Below are 16,676 nucleotides of genomic sequence, written 5' to 3'. Positions count from 1 at the left end.
GTTTTATCAGGTCCCCTGATGTGTGGAGCTCATGAAAGCCCTGGTGTTCCTTGCTCTTTCCTTTTCAATTTTCCTACAGCTTCCTGATCCCTTGTCATTCCCTCCTGCAAAATCATTTTTGGGCCATCTCACCTCCAACATCCTGCTACCCCCTAATAGTGCCATGTTCCAGTCTTTCCTGGTTCGGGCGGGATAAGCCAAGGTGTTACAGGCCTTTCCTTTTCCCTGTCCCCACAGGTGCCTTTGTCCCTTGCTCTCTTTTGCAGCTCTTTCCCGGTCCTTCCGCTTTATGTGCTGACGGCTACCATCCTCCTTGCTTTTGTCTTTGGTTTTTCCTCTTGTCCCCTCCAAGGGACTCTTAGGGCTTCCCTTAGCAAGTACTCCTTTCTCCTTTTCCTGCCCAGCCTCTATTTCAGCTTATTGCTTCCATTTCAGTGGCCAGGATTTGGTCCCTCCAGAGGCTCTTGCACCAAGGTGCCAGAGATTACTTCATTCTCTTGGCTTCCATCCCAACCTACTTGTACACTCTTCCTGTGGGGAATTTATTCTTGGATCCCCCTTGTCACTACAATAGTGTCATCCCCCCGTGTTCCTATCTGGGTGTGTGATGGGTAGCTTCTGGTGCCCTGGGGGACCCATGCCATTTGCTCCCTTCCCCCATGGCACCTTGCAGCTCCTGTGATGAGCTGCCCCTCTTTAGCATGACACAGTCTATTTCAACTGCAATTCTATTTCCCTCTAGTATGCCTATTTGTGCCCCCCAAGAACTGCATCTATTGGCTTGGCAACACCCCCAGGGCCTTGCACTGGATCTCCTCCCTTTCTCTTACAACTGTAGACTTGTGATGTTCCTAGGGGTGCCTTTCCAAAAGCTAAGCCTCCTGCTGCCCCCCTCATCTGGACTTCCCTTATTGGCCACTTGTGGTTCTACCAGGGGGAAGACTATGTCATTACAGCATCCCACGTGTGCCTCGCCTCGTCCTCCTGCTGTCCTCTTCCCGAGCTGCCAAGCTTTTGCTGTTCTGCTGCCCATAGTTTTGTGTCTGCCAGGAGGCAGCAGAAAGGATCTGCTTTGTGTCAGTCCCCTTGGCTTCTTCACTAGTGTGTTTTTAGGCTCAGCACCTCCAGGGGTCTTGGGTGCCACAGCAGGGCCGCTCTGCACACGCATGTAGCGTGGGCAAACCCTTTCACCACTTCTGCATCCTTCCCATGTGGCCTAGTTCCCTAGTAGCCTCCTTGGTGACCCATGCTTGTAGCAATTGCTCTAGTGGACTGTGTGTGGGCTATTTTTGACCTTGTCCTTTCTTTCTCCATTTTCCTTACTTCTATGTGTTGCCTTTCTTACCGAGTGTCATACAGCCATTCATAGGTGGCCTGTCTTGAGTCTATTTCTAACTGAGGGCAACGCTACTGCAAAAGTGCCCCTTGTCAATTCCAATGTTACACATGGTCCTACTCCAGCTTGAAAGGTGTGTCTGTGAAATCTTCCTTGCTCCTCTGTCCCCAAGCAGCCTCCAAGCAGCCCATCAGCACGCTCTTAAAAGCTTTGGCCGCTGCCCCAGCCAGTGTCTGGGTCCACAGCGCATCCTCGTCTGTCTGCCCTACAGGCCTCCTGTGGTCTCACACCTTCCCAAATGTCACCCCCTGCACCCCGTGAGTTACTCTGGTGTGTGTCGTCTCAGCCACTGCACCTCTGGGGCCCGCTCTGTTCTCCAAGTGCCCTGGGCCACCTGCCCCCTAGCATTCCAGCTACAACTGCAGTCCGTCCTCAGCTACAGTGTACAAGTCTCTGTCCTCCTTACTTTAAAGCCTCATGTGCTGTCCCATCTCCCTAAGTGGCACCGCCTGCACCCCCATCACCTACTACACACACCCCCATCAGCCAGTACAGCTCTGTCACCCACAGGATCCTGAAAGTAGCCTGGGCCACCTGTCCCTAGGCTTCTAGGCACGACCCCCGTTTGTATTTGGGGCACCCTGAAGATAGCCTGGCCCCCCACCCTTAGGGTTTGGCCACCTACTGCACTCACTTCTCCAACACTTGCCTGCACCTTGCCACTTCCCCAGCTGCTCTCCACAAACTCCCCAAAGTATTTCTACAACCTGCTCTCTCAGACTGTGGCCACTTCGATGGGGCTTATGCTAGTATGTAACCTATGTCACTCCCACAGATGCCTTGCTCACAGCTCCTGGCTGGCCTCCCTGGTCTAGGAGCCCTGAAGGTGTCCCCCCCTTTGGCTTCCCCCTGGCTCACGGGTAGCCCCTGAACCCTGGAGACGCCTCATGCACACAGTCAGCTTTCGCTTCCTCCCGGTCCTGGCCGGCCCCCTCGCGGGAGTCCGGAAACGCAGTACTAGAGAGTCCTCTCTCGCTTCCGGCATCCAGCTGCTGGTCCCGGTCTCATTCACTCACGACATTCGCTCGCCTCCATACGCGCCACCGCACACTTACCTGTGTTCCTCCGCGCCCTTCTGTGTTGTCCTCTGCTCTGTCTGTATCTTCTGTTTCAGAGTCCCCAGCTGTAGCAGGTGGGCAAGGAGAGACAATCTCCTTTGGAATTGCCTTTATTACACAGCACCTTAAACTGGGAGGTGGGGGGGGACTTCGGGATTTGCTGCTGCTGCTGCTGCCGCTGCTGCCGCCTCTGTCTAGTCGTCTTCTAGGTGCCGCTCACCTCTCACAAGTCCCCAGCTCCAAGAAGTGGGCAAGGAGAGTGCAGCTTCTCCTTTTCAATTGCCTTTATTTTCAGCTCTTTTTGGGAGGGGGGAGCTCGGAGGGTGGCGCACAGTCGCCTCTGCTGCTGTTGCTGCTTCTGTGGCTGCCGGTTCTGCTGAAGATGCCTCACTCACAGTGAGGCATTTCCCGCTCCCCCCCCTGCCGGCCGGCTTGCCCTACCCCCGGATGTGCCTCTCCCACAGCCGGGCCCCCCCTGCCCCCCTTCACTGTCACCTAACCCTATCCCCGGAGACGGCTCACGCACACAGTCGCCTTCTGCTGCCCCTGATTCCCGGCCACCACCCCCGCGGGAGCACGGAACCGCAGTACTAGAGTCCCCTCACGCTTCTGGTATCCAGCTGTGCTGGTCCCGGTCTCAGACGCACACACATTCGCTCGTCTCCACGCCTGCCACCGCACACTCGCCAGTGCTCCTCCTGTGTGCTGTCCTCTGCTCCGGGCGTGTCTTCTGCCCCCGAGTCCCCAGCTGGACCAGGTGGGCAAGGAGAGACAATCTCCTTTGGAATCGCCTGTAATAGCAGCTCTTTTTGTGAGGCGGGGACTCGGGGGACTGACCGCTGCCGCCACCGCCACTCCCTCGGGGTTGGTGCCTTTCCGTCGGGGGTCGTCTTCTGGGCGCAGCTCACCTCTCACGAGTCCCCAGCTCCATGAAAATGGGCAAGGAGAGCGAGTGCAGCTTCTCCTTTTCTATCGCCTTTATTTTCAGCTCTTTTTGGGAGGGGGGATCTCGGAGGGTGTCCTCACTGCTGCCACTTTTGCTGCCACCGGTTCTACTGGCTCCTCACGGTTCTTCCTGTCCACGGTCATCTCGTGGGCACAGCTCCCTTCTCCAAGTCCCCAGCTCCAAGAAATGGGCAAGGAGAGCACGGCTTCTCCTTTTTAATTGCCTTTATTATCAGCTCTTTTTGGGAGGGGGGAATCTTGGAGGGTGGCCATTCTGCCACCACTTTTGCTGCAGCCGCCAGTTTGCCGCCTCACAGGTTCCCCCTGCCCCGCGCCTGCTCCCGGAAATGTCTCACACACAGCTTCCCCCCCCCCCGGCCCCTGCCCCCTCACGGTGCGCCTGAAGATGCCTCACTCATAGTGAGGCATTTCCCGCTCCCCCCCCCCGCCGGCCGGCTTGCCCTACCCCCGGAGGCGCCTCGCCCACACCCGCGCCCCCCCCCCCCCCCGCTCCCCTTCACTGTCACCAAACCCTACCCCCGGAGATGCCTCACTCAAACTCCACCCCCTTTTGTTTCCCGCCACTGCCACCTGGCTTCCACCCCCCCCCCCCCCACCCCTGCAGACGCCTCTCCCCTGCCGCACCCCCTCCCTTCACTGGTCCCTGCTGCTGGCCGGTGTCACGTGCCACCCACCTCCCCCCTCACGCAAATGCCTCACTCACAGTCGTCCCCGTCCCCCCCTTTCGTTGCCCCCACTACTGCTGAAGATGCCTCACACACAGTCCCCCCCGATCCCTCTTTTGCTGCCTCCCCCTCACGGCTGGCCCCCCAACCTCCGGAGACGCCTCACGCACACAGTCACCTTCTGCTGCCCCTGATTCCCGGCCGCCACCCTCGCGGGAGCACGGAACCGCAGTACTACCGAGTCCCCTCTCGCTTCTGGCATCCAGCTGTGCTGGTCCCGGTCTCAGACACACACACATTCGCTCGTCTCCACGCCTGCCACTGCACACTCACCAGTGCTCCTCCGGTGTGCTGTCCTCTGCTCCGGGCGTGTCTTCTGCCCCCGAGTCCCCAGCTGGACCAGGTGGGCAAGGAGAGAATCTCCTTTAGAAGCGCCTTTAATATCAGCTCTTTTTGTGAGGGGGGACTCGGGGGACTCACTGCTGCCGCCGCCTCTGCGTCCCTCGTGGTTCCTCTTCTGGGGGCGGCTCACCTCTCACGAGTCCCCAGCTCCATGAAAATGGGCAAGGAGAGCGTGTGCAGCTTCTCCTTTTCAATCGCCTTTATTTTCAGCTCTTTTTGGGAGGGGGGATCTCGGGGGGCGGCTCACGCCGCCGCTGCTCCCTCTGCCGAAGCTGCTGCCGCCGCCGCTGCACGGCCGGGAACTCCCCCTCACGCACGCGCCTCAAGCACGACAGAGTCTGTGGCAGCGTGAGGGGGCCTGCCGGGCTGTTCCCCTCTCTGAGCTCCTCTGAGGTTATGGTGAGAAAATAAAAATGCTGAAACTTAGCTTCAGGTGTAGTGCCTTATGAATACTGTCATTTCCAAGTGGAGATCTTGTCTTGGAGATCTTGTCTTTGTTTTTTGGGGGGCTTTTTCGTGCTCATTTGGGGTCTTCTTGGCGCTAGTGCTCATGGGAGGGAGCCTGCTCATTTGCATATTGGGCGGGGTCACGCCTTCGAGGAGCAGGCCATCGGCATGTGAAGAGCAGGCGGCGTCAGCCTGACTTTGAGTGACAGGCCAGTCTCCTCTTTTCCATTCCTCAGTCTGTAGAATCTTTCCCATTGTTTCTATTCTGTGTCAGTGCTAGTTTTATCTGTAAGGAGAGCCTCGGCTTTTCTAAGTGTGTCCTGTTTGTTTGGGGAAGCACAAGGCATCTCTTCGGGTGCATGTTTTCCCTGCCTAGTGATCAAGGCATCCACTACTTTTGCAGCTTGTCGAGCTGTCATTGTGTGATTTTCCAGACTTAGTGGGCTGCTGGGCGAGGAGAAGCAAAAGTAGCAAAAGGCTTCTGTGCCCCTCTGCCTGCTTTCTATAGTGCTCTGGACGATGGTCTTTGTTCCTTTTGGGCTGGGACGTTTTTCCCCCTATTCGTTCCTAGGCAACAGAATGCTGCTCTTAGAGGCTACTTGACTTCCACATAGCGGACATGAGCGGGCAGGAGGAGGGAGACAATCGCCCCAACTTTCGGCGGGAAGACGCCAGGGCGGCAAAATGGCCGGGCGGGGGGGAAAGCTGGCTTCCTTCTAGCCTTTGTGGTTTTTATCTTCCATCGTCTTTTTCTGCTATTTGGAGGCAGAATCAGCACAGGGCTGTCTTTGAACGGAATTTGTCGTGTTTCCGTCAGGTGTCTGTAGGGAGAAACGCTTTGTCCCTGCCCTTTCCGTGGTTGCCGAGGGAACGGAGCTGAGCGCAGGGAGGCGGGGGAGGGCGGGGCATGGGCCGGGGCACGCTTCTGAAATGGCGCCGCTGAGGCGGCCTTTGCTCCCTGTCCCGGGACGGGGTGAGCCGTTCCGCGGGATCCTCCCCGGCAGCGCGGCCAGCCCGCACGCGGCTCATGGCGGCCGAGTCCGCCGGTCCCGGCACGGGCAGAGCGGCGGCGGCGGCGGCGGCGGCGGCGGCGGCGGCGGCGGCGGCGGCGGCGGCGGCAGGCGGCGGCAGGGGCGGCGGCGGCGGCAGGGGCGGCGGCGGCGGCGGCGGCAGGGGCGGCGGCGGCGGCGGCGGCAGGGGCGGCGGCGGCGGCGGCGGCGGCGGCGGCGGCGGCGGCGGCGGCGGCGGCGGCGGCGGCGGCGGCGGCGGCGGCAGCCAAGCGCAGCCGGGTCGGGTAAGGCTGGCGGGGAAGCCATTGCAACTCGGACGGCTGGGACCGACGGGTGCCTCGGCAGGGTGGCGGGGGGGTGGTCCGTTTCTGTTTGACTTAGCCCTGTCGGTTCTTACTGCTTTTGATAGCAAAGAGGAGTCAGGCATCTTGTTTCTTCCCTAAAATGCTGTGCCCCGCTCGTGATCCCCCGTGAAAAAGGCCAGTCTGTTCTTTAAAATGTTGATAGCTTAATACTTTATACCATGGTTCTATGAAAAGAATGACAGGCACCTAAAATGGAACCTTTAGGGTTAGGACAATAGGAGACTCTAAAACTAGGGGCACACATGTGTGGGTGCCTTTCTGAGCCCAAAGCTATGAGCAAGGACCCCTGTTCCCAAAGGCTTCGAAGCAATAGCCTGCTGAATATTCCTCCATGTTGTCCATGATGCCTCCATTGCATTCCAAGAAAGAATTCTCTGTGGTCCATGTGACTTTTTTCCTTTCATCTGTGTGGCTCTCCTCAGGGCTGAGTGAGGCAGGAGAGTTTGGTCTTTTTTGATAAGCAAGTTGTCCATTCCTTTTTTTCAGAAAGATTTCTGTTTCCTTCTGGTTGCTCCCTAAAAGCTCCATTTTCACTGCACAGCTACATGGACTATATCTTTCTAAAGAGGAATACAACATTATTCATGGATTACAACATGCATGCACTCCATCTCTTGTGTAGAGCTCTATCATCTGCCCTTTCACCATCCCTCTTGGAGAAACTCCTCTCCAAATGCTGTGTGGATGACACTGCCTTCTGGGGAGTCATGCTTGGTGCTCCTCTCACTGTCTCCTCAATGGTTTGCAATGGTTTTGTTCTTCCCCCGTCTTCTTGAAAGCTCTCCCTTCCAGCAAGCAGCAGGACTGTATTGTCTCCGTTTGCTCTACTTGTGCAAAGTTTCAGCATCGCCCTGATGTCGATCTTCCCATCCCTTCCGTTCCACAGGGGAAAGGCAGAGATGCCAGGGATCCACCCGGACGTCTGGGGGACAACGTGGCTGTGTGAGAAGGCAGGTGAAGGCTCTAGGCTGCCTCCAGAAGTACGTCTTGTTGTGTACAAGCTTGCCAGCAAGGCTAAGGTGAGGCTTTGGGTTTGTTCTTGACATTGTCCAGAAGCAAAGAAAGGGGGAAAATGGTATGGAAAAGGGGAGGGAGAGAAAGAGGGAGAGAGAGAGAGAGGGGGGCGGGGGGGGAACATTTGGACAGAGTTTGAAATGAAGTAGGTGAGGACTATTCAGCAGCACTATCTATGAAGCTTAGTGACCTCCGTCAGTGCGATCTCAAAGAGTTTTCCTGAGGCAAGAGCCTGAATTCAAGTTGTCAAGAGTGGAGTGCAGAAGAAAATGGCTTTTTTCTCTCCATTCCGTTGTTCAGATTGCCAGCGGTAAAGGGACTTGTTTTTTGTCCAGCATGAAGCCTTTCTCTCTCGTGCTGTTTTCTGGTGGTGTGATTCTTTTAGCCTCCCTATGACTTGCAAGGTTCTCCAAGTTGTCTGTGTTGTCCTTAGAACAACACAGTGGCAGATGGCTTCGTGCCATGGCAAGCCCTTTATCCTTTTCTTCTTTTCAATGCTGTTGGAAAAAAATGGGGTTCTTTGACTCTGTTCTTTGGGGCATTTTGAGTCAGAAGCTCTAGTGCCAAAGCGGTTGTCCTTCCCAGAGCAGCGTCATTCCGTGACAGCTCCTTTTGCTGTGGAGATTGCTGCAAGAACTTGTGTTCACGTGTCTCATGACCTTCTCCACTGCTGTCAAGGTGGCTGCCTTTCCATTTCTGGTGGATGGAGGTCTGCAGTTCAGCTTGTATATGACCAGGGACTGAACTGAAAAGATTGGACTGACTGAGTGAGTGGCTGGTTGGCAGTAGCTGTTCTGCCTGACTCATCCCTCTGAAATAGAAGCTGAGTAGAGAGGAGAGGCTTGTGGTGCATGAGTAGTTGTTGCTTCAAGGTTCTGAAGGCTGCTCCATGCTTCAGTCCATTCTGTTCTGTTGAAGTCTCTCTTCATCAGGTAGATGTAGGTGTGCTGGGACACCTGAGGTCTTGTCCTACTTGCTTTAGTTGTTCTGCAGGTGATCTTCTTCCTCACCTAAAAGGTGGTGTGAGCCATTCAGAATGTAGACCACGAGCTAAGTGTGAGGTGCTATTGGATGCAGAGCTCTCCTTCGTTCTTTCCAGGGATGGCATCCTGCTTTGAAATAATTTTTGAAATAATGAAAGGGGTCCTCCTTTGGCCCAGCTTTCAAGCCAGGCCGTGCGGTTCCCGTGCTGTCCCAGGTGACGGCGACGTCCGTACCGTGCGTGTAGCTGCAGAGGGGTGGCGGATGTCCCTGGCACGAGTTTGCTGAACCTTGTGCAGACAGGAGCGTGAAGCCCTGGGCAAGGCTTGTGGGGGATCTGATGTGCTGCTGCCATGGGTGTGACTGAGCTGTTGTCTCTGTAGCCAGCACTGGAGAAGAGGAGTGCCCCTTTTGGAGCGGCACAGAAGCACCTGCCGTTCGGTCGCCTGAGTGAGGCGGTGAGTCCGGGTGAGGCCTGTTCAGCAGGACGGTTGCAGGAGCTGGGCTTGAGCTGCGAGACCGGCCGTGTCGTCCTTGGTGCGCGTGTGGGTCCATCGCCGTCTCTTGTCCTCAGGCTTCGGCCAGCCAAGCCGTCCCTGGATCCCGTCACGGGGTCATCTGTCACGCTCACCTACCGGCTGGCAGAAGGAGCAGATGCGTGCTGCCATCGTGCATGTGTGCTGTCAGCAAGCTGTGGAGAAGCTGCAGGAGGCTGCTGAGCAGCAAGCGGGTGAGGAAAAAGGCTGCAGAAGGAAATCTCTGGCTCTGGTTTGCAGCGCTCCTTCGGATGGCCGGGATGAAGTGCAGAACGGGGCTGAGGGGCTGCCGGAAGTCTGGCCACGGGAGGGCACGGGGGCTTCCAAGGAGTCCGTGTGTCTGTGAAACGTGTGTGGAGATGGGCTGTACTGCAGTGAGACTTGGCCCTCAGGAATGGGGAAGAGGTCCACATGAACGCTGACCTGTGTTCCTTTTGGTCCTTTCTTTGCAGGGGATTCTCCACCCAGAGTCCACCAGATGGCGCCGTCAGCCTCCCCCGTTCCTGCCGCCGCAGCCGGTGTCCCCGGTGGGACAGGTGGCCCTGCAGCAGGTGGCCTGTTTGGAAGCGTCTGCGCGTGCAGAGCTAGGAAGACGCTACCTCCTGAAAGAGGAGAAGAGCAGCAAGACCTGTGACAGCAGCATCAGGCAGCAGAGAGCCCCGGTGAGCACCACATTTCTTTTCTCGTCTGGGAAGCTCTTCTCGTGTCCCAGGTGCAGCAGCCTTGCGGAGAAATGCCGTGTGAGGTGGCAGGAGGTCGAGGGCGAGATGCGCTTCAGGAATAGAAACACAGCTACTGCTCAGGATGGACAGGGAGAGTGGAGGTCCCCGAATGCCCCCATTCAGTGCCAGTCGCAGCCTGGGACTGAGTTTTGAAGAGGCAGAGTGGAGGTAGTGAAGGATGATGTGCTGGTCAGGTTCAGGCCAAGCTTCCCCCTTCACTCATCGCCTTCTTTCTTACTGCTCCCCGCTTTTGCAACAGATGCAGTGGCGGTGAAGAACATCCATTTGTGGCCTGACTTGTGGCTAAAGGCTTCCTAGAAGCCCAGTGCAGAGGATGGGACAGTCCTATCCTCTGCTAGGTTGTGACGGTGAAGGCTTAGCAGTCGTCTTTCCTGAGGTGATTTGGATGCTACCGATGCCATGTTGGGTTATGTCTCCCTTGGAACAACATTTTGTAGAGTGTCATGACGCTGACTTTCCTGGGTTACAAGAGAAACCTGTTGTGTCCATCTAGGCATGCCGTCTCTATTTCATGCTAGTTCTGCTAGGCCTACAGGGCACTTTGTTGTTCCGTTCCTCCTCTGCCTGCTTATCACTGTCACTACCATTTTCCACACGGCAGGAGGTCCCGCTGAGATTTTCCAACTAGTACGTGTCGGATAGAGCTTTGTTCCCCCTTGCCATGCCCACGTCTCCTTTCTTCCCTTGCCTTGCTATTTTTCCTTCTACGGTTTCCCATCACGTCACTCTCCAAACTGGCCACGCAAAGGTCGCTTTGATCTTCTTGCTTTTTGTATTTGAGCATCCCTTGTGTTCTGCAGAACTTCCCCCCCCCGGTGCTGGAGCTTTCCTAGGTGTCTTTTCTCCTTGTTGTGTTGGTATTTTACACTTTCTTTCCATTTCGGGCTCCTGATTTGGAGAGAAACGTGCAGCTCCTGGAGCAGGTGTCGTGGAGGGGCTTCTCGATGATTCAGGGCCTGCAGTATCTCTGTTGAAAAGCAAGGCTGGGGAAGCCGGGCCTGTTGCAAGTGTCAGGACTGAGCAGGGACTTCCTCCCTGTCTGTCACTACTTGATGAGGGGGTGCCAAGAGGCTGGAGCCAGACTGTTCCTGTCGGTGCCAAGCACTGGGACACGAGGCCATGGGCAGCAAGTCATGCCGTAGGAAGTTCCAGGTGGACATAAGGATGAATTTCTGGAGCGTGGGGGTGAGCAAGCACCAGAAGAGGTTGCCCCGAGAGGTTGTGGCATGTCCCTCAATTGAGCTCCTCCAGAACCACGTGGACACAGTGCTGTGCCACGTGTTGTAGGAAGATCCTGCTGCAGCAGGAAGGGTGGACCTGCTGAGGTGCCGTGGTCCCTTGCAGACCACCGGTGTGATTCTGTCCATGGTGTTGTGCTGCGTGTGAACTGGGAAATGGCAGCCGAGCCCTCGCAGCTTCATTCTGTCCTTGGGGGAAAGTGGGTTTGTCCACTGTGTCCGCGTGTTCTCCGCTCTCCTTGAGCAGCTGGTAACATGCCTGTACCTCCCACCTGAGAGAAGAGAAGGCTGTGAAGAAAGAGGTTGTTGTGCCTGCCATCTTTCCTCCACTCTCCTTTCTGCGCAGAGCACACGGAAGGAGATCTCCTTCCAGGAGCCGTGGCTGCTGACAGTGAGGCTGAGCTCTTCTGCAGTATTGGTGAGGCAGAACTTGTCGGTGGTCCTGTGACCGCTACCACGGGGGGATACCGGCCGTGTGCCGGTGTGAAAGAGCAGGTCCGGCGGCTGTCAGGTCGTGCAGGAGGAAGGCCGTTTCGTTTGGAAGGAAGCGCTGTCCTTCTGCATGCTATCTGTTTTCATGCAGGCTGTCTGTTTCTTGCCTTTGCTGTTCTGGAGGTGCTTTGTTCTGTGATGAAAGCGAATGCATGGCTTTGCAAAGTCACCATAGCTTGCAGCAGCTGTGGGATGGATGGAGTCATTGCTTTTAAAGCAGGATGCACAACCACTGGTCTTCTGCCCACTGCCTTTCTCCTCACTCTCGAGGGAAGCACCAGTTGTCTGCCTTCCTTCCACCGGTGGGTGTGAAGATGTACAGCAACTCGGTGGTGTCAGCTGCTGCAGCCCTCGCTCCTGGCAAAGTCTGCACGGTCAAGTACCGCTCAGTCCTGCCACAGCCTTGCTCCCAGCCCTCCTACTCCTAAAAGCACAATCCAATGTTACCATTCCTTTCCCTAGGAAAGGAGAAACCCAGAGGACTGTTCCTAGATGACTTTTTTAAAACCTGTTTTTTTCCTCTGCTCTGTGAGAGATGTCATTTTGTTCTCTGTCTCTTTCCCGTAGTCTGTCTCATCAGCTCCGAGTTCCCCGAGTCCTGCTCGCGTCTGCCGTTCACGATGCTGGAGAAGTCCCCACTGCCTGATGTGAGATCCAACCTCATTGTTGCAGCAGGAGATCTAGCCATCTGCCTCTGGGACCTGCCGGTGCCTTGGACATCATCTCTCTGTGCCAGGTAATGCTACGGTCCTGGTTGGGAGCGGACGTGGGATAAAAATCTTGTGGAAGGGTAACGCCGGTCCTTCAGAATGTGACAATAAGCCAGGAAAGGTAATGTGAAGATGCTGCTGCACGGAGACAGAGCTTTGGGCTGTCAGGACTCAGTCCCAGTAAGTCAGAGACACTCGCTTGCTGCTATGTGCAGTCCCTGCTTGCTCCTGTCAGGCTGCAGGACCCCTGCCCTAGTGTGAGGCAGACAGCCGGGCCGGTCCTCACTCATGTCCCCCTTCAAGACACGGTGACGGGGAAGGGCCAAGTGAGTGACATGGCCACGGTGCTCCTAGAGCAAGATGAGGAAATGGTGGCAGTGCCTGAGATCTTCTTGGCTGAACTTGGCAAGAGGGCAATTGGATGCTTAGGGAGCTTCTCTCACATGAGCAGAGAAGGATTGTTGGAGGCTGGATCCATTCCATAAGTCCTGCAGCGGGTGTGTCCACGGGGTAGAGCTTTTGGTCCGTTTCTCTGTGGACTAAGTAAGGGTCGTTGAAAAGCAATGCTGCCATCTAAGTTTTGGGAAGGCAGGCTCCGAGGCACTGCCTTTTCCTTTTGCTTTCTTGCGTCTGGCCAGCAGAGGGCGAGCAGGTGTTCTGTGTCGCTCACCTTTAGGCCTGCCAGCAGAGTCGCCTGCCCTTCGAGCTCAGGCAATGCAGCTTGTCTGAAAGCTTTTGCAGTTGTTTTTGGCTGTGGGACACTGCAGTACCTCCACGGTAGTAGTTTCTGGCCTAGCAGGTAGGAATAGGAGCAGCGTTACCCCCTATACGCCGTTTATTCCACGTGCAGCCTCTCCCGGGCCCTTCCGAGTTTGCTATTTACTTGCCTGCAAGGCTGCAGTGATGTGACACCAGGGCTCTGCTCGTCTTGCCGTGCTTTGTTCAAGCACAGCTGGCCACCCGATGGCACTGAATTCCTATCTGTGCAGCGAATGTGCCAAAGCTATGTCAGAGCAGCGGGAAAGACAATGTGGAAGTGACTTCAGGTTAGATGGGAAGCAGTTCCATGAACCGAAGGGTTGTTTTCTTTCTCAGGAAGTTTTTTTGCTTGGCTTGGGACCAGGTAGGAAGAGAAAGAAAGTGCTTCTGAGTCTGCCGAGGGGCACAGTTGGGGTGCAGTGTCCAGCCTGGTTGTTGCCTGGGTTTCCCGCCCCCCCCAGCTCAATAGCCCTGGCTAGGTTTGGCTGGCCGTGTCCCGCTGGTTTCAAAAATGGGATGCCTTCAGTCAGTAGATTTGGGGTGCAGTAAAAGGAGGTTGTTTTCAGTTGGCAGCTTCTTAGGCTTGACTGAAAGGATCCTTTCTGATTCTGTCTCTCATGTACACATTGCTGTTCTTGCCAGGGTCATGCTGTCTACCACCTGATTCCAGGCATCATCAGACACCTCTGGGATCCTAACAGTGGCCTACAGGAGGAATCCTTCCACGCTATGATGAGGTATTTTGAGGTTCAACCCATCTCTTCTTGCCCAGGGGTACGTTTAGGCGCAGAAGGTGCACTCTCAAGAGAAGAAAAAGTACACTGACTTGTACGAAATGCTTTCCCAGTAGCTGTCTGGGATGTGACTTTCTGAGTCTGTCCTGGACATGAAGTCCTGCTGAGGGGAATGCATTCGAAAGCCACACAGGTGGGAGTTAGGAAAGACTCTCCAAAGAACAAGTGCTCACTCTGAATGACTTTCCCTCTAGAAAAGGAAAACACTTGCTTTGATGTATCAGAATGTGGCTGTGCACCAGTAGGAGCACACAAGAGGTTTTCAATACTGCTGCCTTTGTCCTTCTGGTGGCTCTTGCAGTTGTGTAAGCTGTTTTAGTAAAGCTGTAGCTGCAGTCCCAGGTTTGTTCCGGAGTGGCTTTCGGGTGTTGCGGGTTTTTTCCTTGTTTTTTTTTTTTTTCTTGCTTTTTTTCTGGGTTTTTTTTCCCTTATTGGGGGGTGTTTTTCTGTCTGTTTCATAGACACCCCCCCTGATCCAGAGACATACAAACTCACACAGACACACACACCTGGACACACAAATACACACACATTGACACACACACACATAGACACACATACATAGACACACACACGCGCACATACATACACACCCCCGCCCAGATACAGAGACATACAAACTCACACAGACACACACACCTGGACACACAAATACACACACATAGACACACACATGCATAGACACGCACACACATGCATAGACACACACACACACACACACATACATAGACACACCCCCCCCCCAGATACAGAGACATACAAACTCACACAGACACACACACTTGGATCCACAAATACACACACATAGACACACACACACATACATAGACACACACACACATACATAGACACCCCCCCCAGATACAGAGACATACAAACTCACACAGACACACACACTTGGATCCACAAATACACACACATACATAGACACACACACACACACACACACATAGACACCCCCCCCCCAGATACAGAGACATACAAACTCAAACAGACACACACACCTGGATGCACAAATACACACACATAGACACACACATACATAGACACACACACACACACACATACATAGACAACACCCCCCCCAGATACAGAGACATACAAACTCACACAGACACACACACCTGGACACACAAATACACACACATAGACACACACATACATAGACACACACACACACACACATACATAGACACACCCCCCCCCCCCCAGATACAGAGACATACAAACTCACACAGACACACACACCTGGACACACAAATACACACACATTGACACACACATGCATAGACACGCATACATAGACACACACACACATACATAGACACAACCTCCCCCCCCCACCCCGATCCAGAGACATACAAACTCACACAGACACCCACACCCACACATCTGCTTTTTCTCCCAGAGGTATTCAATATAATTCACCTCCCTCCGAGCAGGTGTAGTGACTTTTACACTTCACCATTGTCCTAGGTTACAATGTAAGATGTGCTCCAAGTATGTATTCTATCACCATGTACATGAAATGTTGAAACTAAGTTGTGCACTGCTTCCCTTGGCCCCTGCCTCCAGCCTATCTTCTGTTCATGGCCCATCCATGCCTTCCTGCATGACTTCTAGATAACTCCCTCCAGGAGCTATGTCTGTTTAAGAGGCAATCAAGGACCCCTTACAAGACTGAGTAAATGCTATCAGCCCATTGTGAGTTGCTCTGCCCAGGGGGAGGAGCAAAGCACACCTGGATATAATCTACCATTTGGGACAGCACAGGCAGCCTTACCCACCGGATTGCCGGAGGACAACAGCTACCAGACCTTTCTGCAGGAACACAGCTTTGACGAGACCACTTCATCTGGGCTGCTGCCACCACGGTGCCAGGTTGGATGCTGACCGTGTCACTGATCTTTTGTGCCATTGCATGTGTTTTGTTTCATTTTATTTTACGTTTTTTTCTCTCCTATTAAATGGTTTCTTTCTGACTTGGACTCTCTCATTGGTTTTGCCTTCCAGCCAGCACAACAATCCACATGCCATCTTTGTTCGGTCACCTGCTCTTCCTGCTTCTCTTTCCTATTCACTTTCACCCATCCTTTCACACCCTTTGGACATTAAGGGCGTCCGTGCGTGCAGGGAATCCCGGTTCCCCGCGGTCCCTCGTGGCCTCGGGCTCGAGCTCTGCCTTCCAGTCTAGCCGGGCCCGGGGGGAGGCCCGAGCACGTGGCTGCCGGCGGTGCCCGTGCACATAGGAGGCCGATTGCTGCGTTCCTGGTACTCCGTGATCACTTTCCCCCGTCTACACGGCCGCAGGGAAAGCTGCCTTTCGGCAGACCCCATCTGCGTTTCTCCCATAGCTCCCAGCTGCCCGGGGGAACTCGTAGGCCGCTCGTAGCTGACATTCACGTTTCTCCCCTAGCCCTCACCTGCCTGGGGACACCGTGGGCTGCTTGTTGTTCATCTGTCTATTTCTTCTGTAGCTCCCAGCTGCCTGGGGGAGGCACGGGCCATTTGTGGGTCACTTACACCTCCTGCCACAGTCCCACCTCGACAACTTTGTGCGCCGACCGTCTCGAGACAGGGATTTTGGTCAGGTGGGAGGATTTTGGTCAGGGGGTAGGATTTCTTGAGGCTGCTGGGAGCCACGTTCCTGAGAACCACCGAGGGAAGGGGTATTAGCAGAGCTGTGGAGATGCCAGCGAGACGGAGTTTGCGTGCGGCGGACGAGCGTCGCGTCGTCCCCGTGCCGTCTTCCTTCGGGCCGTCCTTTCAGAAGGACACGAGAGTTTGTACAGGTGAGAGGTAGAAAAATGGTTTTCTTGTTCCAAGATGTATTTGGTTCTCTTACCATGCGTTTGCATTGGCTTCTGTGTTTTCCTGGTACCGCTCTGGATGGAAATTGGACTTTTACCACTGTGGCTACAGGATTTGTACAGGTGAGAGGTAGAAAAATGGTTTTCTTGTTCCAAGATGTATTTGGTTCTCTTACCATGCGTTTGCATTGGCTTCTGTGTTTTCCTGGTACCGCTCTGGATGGAAATTGGACTTTTACCACTGCGGCTACAGGATTTCTCGGTCAGTGCCTCCGCATGTGCCGTGTTCA

At 54.9% G+C, this 16,676-nt stretch overlaps 1 protein-coding gene across 1 annotated transcript; it reads left to right on the top strand.

The window, feature by feature from the left end:
• The first annotated feature begins 6,181 nt into the window (after positions 1–6,181).
• Positions 6,182–15,558, top strand: LOC120747770 (condensin complex subunit 1-like). The gene is made up of 9 exons (XM_058424353.1): positions 6,182–6,228; positions 7,196–7,328; positions 8,688–8,762; positions 8,879–9,034; positions 9,293–9,502; positions 11,069–11,239; positions 11,881–12,049; positions 13,425–13,519; positions 15,345–15,558. Exons 2-7 carry the CDS (start codon positions 7,209–7,211, stop codon positions 11,962–11,964), a joined length of 816 nt encoding a protein of 271 aa, XP_058280336.1. The 5' UTR covers positions 6,182–6,228; positions 7,196–7,208; the 3' UTR covers positions 11,965–12,049; positions 13,425–13,519; positions 15,345–15,558.
• Positions 15,559–16,676: the final 1,118 nt, after the last annotated feature.

The sequence above is a fragment of the Hirundo rustica genome, unplaced genomic scaffold (genome assembly GCF_015227805.2).
Source record: "Hirundo rustica isolate bHirRus1 unplaced genomic scaffold, bHirRus1.pri.v3 scaffold_198_arrow_ctg1, whole genome shotgun sequence".
Lineage (NCBI taxonomy): Eukaryota > Metazoa > Chordata > Aves > Passeriformes > Hirundinidae > Hirundo > Hirundo rustica.
The sequence above is the reverse complement of the archived record's forward strand: the minus strand, read 5'-3'. Positions and strand labels throughout refer to the sequence as shown.